General features: G+C 45.9%; 1 protein-coding gene across 3 annotated transcripts in view; it reads left to right on the top strand.

The window, feature by feature from the left end:
- The first annotated feature begins 1,716 nt into the window (after positions 1-1,716).
- The window catches only part of LOC143136421 (kinesin-like protein KIF21A), a 62,614-nt gene continuing 56,895 nt past the window's right edge, over positions 1,717-7,435 (top strand). For all 3 annotated transcript variants that reach the window (XM_076297125.1, XM_076297124.1, XM_076297123.1), the window contains exon 1: positions 1,717-2,088. In XM_076297125.1, coding sequence (XP_076153240.1) covers positions 2,045-2,088 — 44 coding nt within the window. In that variant the 5' untranslated portion in view covers positions 1,717-2,044. The remainder of the gene's footprint in view (positions 2,089-7,435) is intronic.

The raw sequence follows: 7,435 nt of genomic DNA, 5'->3' as shown, positions 1-7,435 counted from the left end.
CTGTGTGTGCTTGTGTTCCTTCATTTGATAGTTTTACATTTACATTTTCTTATACATTTTACACTATTAAATACACATTATGTGCTTATTATATTATATATTGGCCTTAAAGCTGTGAAGGCGAGAGACGTTTTTACATAAACAAAAGCAAAGAATACTGTTATGTACTGTGAAGCAGTTACCCTGTTGGATAAACTAGATGAAGAGCAATGCTGTGACTGCCAGAAGAGGAAGAGCAATGCTGTGACTGCCAGAAGAGGACGAGCAATGCTGTGACTGCCTGAAGAGGAAGAGCAATGCTGTGACTGCCTGAAGAGGAAGAGCAATGCTGTGACTGCCAGAAGAGGAAGAGCAATGCTGTGACTGCCTGAAGAGGAAGAGGAAGAGCAATGCTGTGACTGCCTGAAGAGGAAGAGCAATGCTGTGACTGCCAGAAGAGGAAGAGCAATGCTGTGACTGCCTGAAGAGGAAGAGGAAGAGCAATGCTGTGACTGCCTGAAGAGGAAGAGCAATGCTGTGACTGCCTGAAGAGGAAGAGGAAGAGCAATGCTGTGACTGTGCCTGGAGAGGAAGATCAGTGCTGTGACTATGTCTGGGGAGAAAGAGGAAAAGCAATGCTGTGACTATGTCTGGGGAGGAAGAGGAAAAGCAATGATGTGACTATGCATGGAGAGGAAGAGCAATGCTGTGACTATGTCTGGGGAGGAAAAGCAATGCTGTGACTGTCTGGGGAGGAAGAGGAAGAGCAATGCTGTGACTATGTCTGGGGAGGAAGAGGTGGGAGGAATGGTTCCCATGAGCCCTGCACACCGTGTGCATCCACGCTCTGGCTTTCAGGTCAGGTCAAGTGTCCAGTGTATTTATACAGCGCCTTTCATACACAGTAATAATATTAGTAAATAAAAGCATAAAAAAGCAATAGTTTAAAGTACTTTAAAAAGTAAAGTAGGGGGTCAGGCCTGGAAAATGCAAACAAAGCTCAATAGCTGTAACAGAGAACTTGTGATCATGGTCATCATACCGTTTCAATTATATATTTGCTATGATTCTGATTATGTTAATTTGTTTGCTACTTAAAAACTGCCGGCTAGACTTTAACATGTGTTGATGCACCTGCTGCACATGATAATGCAAACAGTTATGAGTATTTGTCGCCATCTTTTGGTTGAAAGAGGAACTACTAATTTACAACAGCATGAGACTATTATTCTTACAGCCATAAAACCACATAGCGGTATTTACAGTGCAGTATCGTACAGTGATTTTTGTCAATAAAGAATATACATAAATTGTGTAAAGAATGTGCATCGACAAACACTGGCGGGACTATCCTCGTTATTTGTGCTTAACCCGAGAAAGCCACATGATGGCGCTCACCCACAGGTAATTCTGCTTAGCTTTCTAGAACGCCCCATCCATCAGCCGACTCATTCATTCATGCAACTGCAATGATATGGGGCCCAAATAAAAAAAACACAATCAAGAGAGATCAAGACAAATCAATTAAAAATCACACCGCTTTGCGCAAACATACTGAAAACATACTTCAAGGTACCAGCCCAAGGTGAGCTGAACTGAATCGATTTGAACCTTCAGCGATGACCGTCGCCGTCACGCCATCACCTCAGTGGTCGAGGGAGAAGGCGGGGCCTCGTTACGTCATTCTGCCTGGGAAACACGCACGCAGGAGAGAAAGAAAGCGAACGCGGCCCTCGCTCGCTCTTCAGCAAAGCCAAGACGGTCAGCGGCGGCACAGACACAATGTCACCGACTGTGTAACCGGGTGCGCTGCATCCCAAAGATAGAACGCCGCGCAGTTTTTGTAAAGGAAACGTTTTAATGGTTTAGCCTAGTCCTACTCGTTCTGTGGTGCTTTTTTATAATGACGGCAGAATTGCAAAGCCGTAGCTGTTGTCGTCGCTGCTCACGCGCCAAGGAGCACCGTCGCCAGTAACGTTAAGCTAAGCCGATAAAGAAAGGAAAATCAAGCTATTTATAACCCTCGTGCTGCTTTACGCCATCTACCACCGGGGACGTTAGAAGCATGTCGGCCGGCCAGGACGAAAGTTCGGTGCGCGTGGCGCTGAGGTAGGTGCACATCTTTGGATTTGGTTGTACACAATGATGCTCAGCGCGCGGGCACGCCTCTTCAGATGTACCTGCTATGGTGACACAATGGTAGCGTTGGGATTTGTATGAAAGGAGAAGAGGGGTTTATATAACAAAGACAATACCATTTGAATATGTTATTATAGTCTGACCACATCTGTGTAATTACCGTCGTTGATTGGTTTAAAGGCTAGCCTGCTCTTAGATATGATGGCCCCTATGCCTGTGTTGTCATGTGGCCTAATAATAAATCCGAGCATTTCCAAGCGTGACTAAAGAGTACTGCTGTCGGTTTTTGTTGTGCAAGTAAAACTGTGAATCATTGCCCTGGTTTGTCTGCCATAGCTACTCGGCCCTCTCAGTGCATGCCTGGCAGTGCATGAAGCTGGTCTTTTTTAGGGCTCAGTGGAAATATATTTATTGTAAATCATTATCTGGGAAAGAACACCCATTTGATGTCACTGGCACCCTCTTCTCCTCACGCATCTGGGAAACTTGGCCACACTAGTGTATGTGCATGTGCATGTGCATGGATTGGTATAGCTAAGAGTTCAGAGTTGCTCTCTAACTAACCTAGAACTGAATATTGCACATTTAAACTAAGCTATCTAGGCCTTTACATGGCATGCCGTATTAGCAGATTGAACAGGTGTATAGATAGATAGATAGATAGATAGATAGATACTTTATTGATCCCCAAGGGGAAATTCAAGTGTCATGTAAACTAAGTGAGTAGTAGAAGTTGGCCATTTGTATCATAGGACCTATAGCAGGGGTGTCAAACATAAGGCCCGGGGGCCAGATCAGGCCCACCAGCAGGTTTCACACGGCCCCCTAACATGAGTTTGACACCCATGACCTATAGCATTTATGGTTTCAGTAGGATCACCATTCGATCCATATTTTGGTCAAGTCCAGCAGAATGGTGAGCAGGGCTATAATTGCACTACAATGCAAAGCCCCAACTCTTAACTTCCAACTTTCTGCACAGACGACGTGTACGCAGTTCAGCATTTGTAGTCTGTGTGTGTGAGAGTTAGCTTTGCTCAGTGCCTCTGCCTCGTGACCAGTTAAGCACAGACACACTATATACAGTATGTGCTTGTGTGTGTGTGTGTGCCACTGGAAACTGCTCTAACAGTCTTAAAGTTGATAAGAATCCAGTTCTTCTCAGGTGTCTGCACCCCTCTCTCTCTCTCTCCCTCTCTGTCTGTCTGTCTCTCTCTCTCTCTCTTTCTCTCTCTCTCTCTCTCTGCTCCACCTGAGTTTGGCTCCGGTTACTCCCTGTGGGACTTTGTCCCAGAGCATATTGTTTATTGAGAGGCCTGGAGGCTGGACTTGGGCCTTCCGTGTCTCACGCTCCAGCGTCTGCGCTGATAGGGCTTCGCCTGCCTGCCTGCCTGCCTGTGTGTGTGTGACTCGACTCTGATGGATGAGGCCGGTTGTGGTGGAACACACGCCCATTTGCATTGTGTGGAACTGCTTAGAAGTGGTTTAACTTTGCAACTGTTTTTTCATTGTCCAAGAAGTGTAACGTGATAATTACGTTTATGTTCATCATTTGTAACACCACTCATGCTTATATACTTATAAGTATATAAGTATAAGTATATATACTCTTTTGATCCCGTGAGGGAAATTTGGTCTCATTTATCCCAATCTGTGAATTAGTGAAACACACAGTGAGGTGAAGCACACACTAATCCCGGCGCAGTGAGCTGCCTGCACCAACAGCGGCGCTCGTGGAGCAGTGAGGGGTTAGGTGCCTTGCTCAAGGGCACTTCAGCCGTGCCTACTGGTCGGGGTTCGAACCGGCAACCCTCCGGTTACAAGTCCAAAGCGCTAACCAGTAGGCCACGGCTGCCCCAATGCATAGTTCTCCTGGCACAACATAAATGAGGGCAACTAGTGGTTTGTTTTCCAGAAGCTTCCTCATTCTCCGGTAATCTTGTTAATCATCCTTGAGTCAAGAAGTTTATTTTTCTCTTTCAGTTTCTCTTCTGGTTGACTTACATATGATGTGTTGACGTGTTGATGTGTTGACGTGTTTACGCGTTGATGTGCTGTAATGATGCTAATGGAGCCGGTAGAAGGGACACTTTGTGTTTGTGTGTGTGTGTGTGTGTGTGTGTGTGTGTGTGTGTGTGTGTGTGTGTGTGTGTGTGTGTGTGTGTGTGTGTGTGTGTGTGTGTGTGTGTGTGTGTGTGTGTGTGTGTGTGTGTGTGTGTGTGTGTGTGTGTGTGTGTGTGTGTTTGGTCTCAGAGGCTGCACATTTCAAGTCTTCTCAGGCCATGTACTGTTATTGTGGACAAGAAAGTTAAGCAGATCACCTAAATTACACACTCTCTCTCACACACACACACACACACACACACACACACATACTGTACACACACACACACACACACACACACACACACACACACATTAACCTACTCTTACCTGCCCTGAAGCACAGACCAGAGCTTATGCACACACACACACACACACACACACACACACACACACACACACACACACACACACTCACTGAACTATGCCAACCTGTTCTGACAGTTCAGCCCATCTCACATACACACCACTGTTGCCCTGCCCCAAACCAACCTGCCTGGTCCACAACACACACACACACACACACACACACACACACACACACATACACACACACACACACACACACTAATACAGAAAGAGACATGCAGATTCTTGTCTCCCCACCTGTGTTCGTATTGTGGTTATGGTTATGGGATTTGGCAGACGCTTTTGTCCAAAGCGACACACACAAAAACAATATAATATTAAAAATTTAACAGGAATGTTGGTCAAACTATAAGAAGGAGAATAGCAATAAGAAATAGCAATGTCAATTCAATCAATTGCCTAATGGAAATAAAACAATATTATACAAACCGTAACGCATAAGAAGCGCTTAAAGAACTAAGTGCATGTTGCACAGGAATGTCTTTAGACCCCTTTAAAACGACCCAAACTATTGTATGTGTATATGTAAGTCCTTGCTTCATTCACAGGAAACCAACCATACACACACACACACACACACACACACACACACACACACACACACACACAGGGAGATAGCAGATTGTGTGAAGAGGTCTGGGGTCCAGAGATAGCCTTGTTTGTGTGAGAGAGTGTCTCCAGGCTGAGGCTCTTCCTTGTGGAGTGGAGGTCTTTGGGTGGAATGTTGTCTTTGTAGCGTCTGGAGTAATCCTGCTATCAGTTGGCCCGTGTTCCTGATGAATGACATCACCCCAACCAGTCCTCCGCTCTCGCTTTGTCTCAAGGACGTCTTCATATCACACACACACACACACACACACACACACAGACACTCTTCTTCTCTCCTTTTGCGTTTCCCATGTGAGGAAGTTGTGGACGGTTCCAGCTCATTTCCCTTCTATTACCCCAAATTACCCAAAAGCCCCGTAGATATCTGCACCGGGGCAACTTAAACCCCACACTGAGACTCCTTGGCCAATTAGTATGTTTTGGATTGATACCAGTTGCCATGGCAGCCATTGAGGATCTGCCATCGCTGTGACGACGGACAGGATAAGTGTTATCAGGCTCAGCCTCAGAGAGGTGATGAGATTCAGTCTCTGGAGCGAAGCAGAGTGTGACATGCTGTGTGTGTGTGTGTGTGTGTGTGTGTGTGTGTGTGTGTGTGTGTGTGTGTGTGTGTGTGTGTGTGTGTGTGTGTGTGTGTGTGTGTGTGTGTGTGTGTGTGTGTGTGTGTGTGTTTTAGTTATGGGTATTGTGGTGGTGTTGTTAGATACAGTACCTGTCTGTGCCTGCTGACGTGAGCGAGTCCCTTCACACCCTTACACACACACACACACACACTAATTCATCATCTGATCTCGGCTAATGCTATTTCATGTACACACACATTCCCACACATACACACACCATTAATCACCCTCTGATCTCCCTTGATACCACCTCAAACACACACACACGTGTACACACACACACACACACACACCATAAATCACCCTCTGATCTCACCTCATATGCTACCTTACATACAATACCCCCCCCCCCCCCCCCGTCCCGCACACACACACACACTGATGAGTGGGAACGCACAGACAGCATGAAGATGAAGGAGACACGCTGTGAACCAGAGGCTGCTTGATTAATGGCTGCGTATTGAGCTGACTTTCATTTTCAATGAGGTTTGTGTGTGTGTGTGTGTGTGTGTGTGTGTCTGTCTGTCTGTCTGTCTGAAGGTAATATTTTACAGTATATCAGGCAGACATTAGGCCGCTGTAAGTTATTTTTTTCCACTTTCCTGCAGTAATATGAACGTGAAGATGGCAGAATATACTTTTCAAGGTCTTGTTGGAATCTACAGCAGGAAAGTCACCAAACAACCGGCTTGCTCACCTGATGTCTCTCTCTGGTGTAGCATTTAGTAGAAAGAGCCCTTAGTTTAGCTCAGGTGTGTGTGTGTGTGTGTGTGTGAGAGAGAGAGAGAGAGTGTGTGTGTGTGTGTGTGTGTGTGTGTGTGTGTGTGTGTGCTCGCCAGGTGTATTGTGTGGGTGGTATGCTTATGTAAGACCTCCACCTGTCTCCGGTCATGCCAAGAGTGTGAACAGCAGAGAACTTAGTTACAGTAGGTAGGTGTATTTGTTTATAGATGTGTGTGTGTGTGTGTGTGTGTGTGTGTGTGTGTGTGTGTGTTTGTTTGTTTATAGGTGTGTGTATGTGTTTGTTTGTTTATAGGTGTGTGTGTGTGTATAGATGTGTGTGTGTGTGTTTGAGTCAGATGAGCGATATCACACTCCTCTGGTGCCTAGAGAAGGATGACATTTCAGACTGAGAGAGATAGGGTAGAGAGAGAGAGATGGAGAAAGGGAGATACACACACGCATGTCCGTCCGTCCATCCTAAAGAGCTGCTCATTTATAATGCAGGACGTCACTCACCCAGCTGGGCCTCCTGCTAAATGAGGCTGTTCACATCTAGGAGAGCATCAGCTGGGTTCTCTGTAGAAGAGCATCAACTGGGTTATCTGTAGAAGAGCATCAGCTGGATTCTCTGTAGAAGAGCATCAGCTGGGTTCTCTGGGTTCTCTGTAGAAGAGCATCAGCTGGGTTCTCTGTAGGAGAGCATCAGCTGGGTTCTCTGTAGAAGAGCATCAGCGGGGTTCTCTGTAGGAGAGCACTCAGTACTCACACAAAGGGTTAGTCACTAATGACCACTACTGACCAGAAACCAGTAGTAGGACTTGGCTGGGCCATCATGTGTTATGGTCCAGTATGTTGAAATGTATAGTTATATAACATTCAGTGTGTATATA

The sequence above is a fragment of the Alosa pseudoharengus genome, unplaced genomic scaffold (assembly GCF_046254945.1).
Source record: "Alosa pseudoharengus isolate Yale_2024_CS ecotype anadromous, Long Island Sound unplaced genomic scaffold, YU_APseudo_1.1 YU_APseudo_1.1_scf_20, whole genome shotgun sequence".
NCBI classification, from domain to species: domain Eukaryota; kingdom Metazoa; phylum Chordata; class Actinopteri; order Clupeiformes; family Clupeidae; genus Alosa; species Alosa pseudoharengus.
Note: the sequence above shows the minus strand (reverse complement) of the source record. Positions and strands in the feature narration are given on the sequence as shown.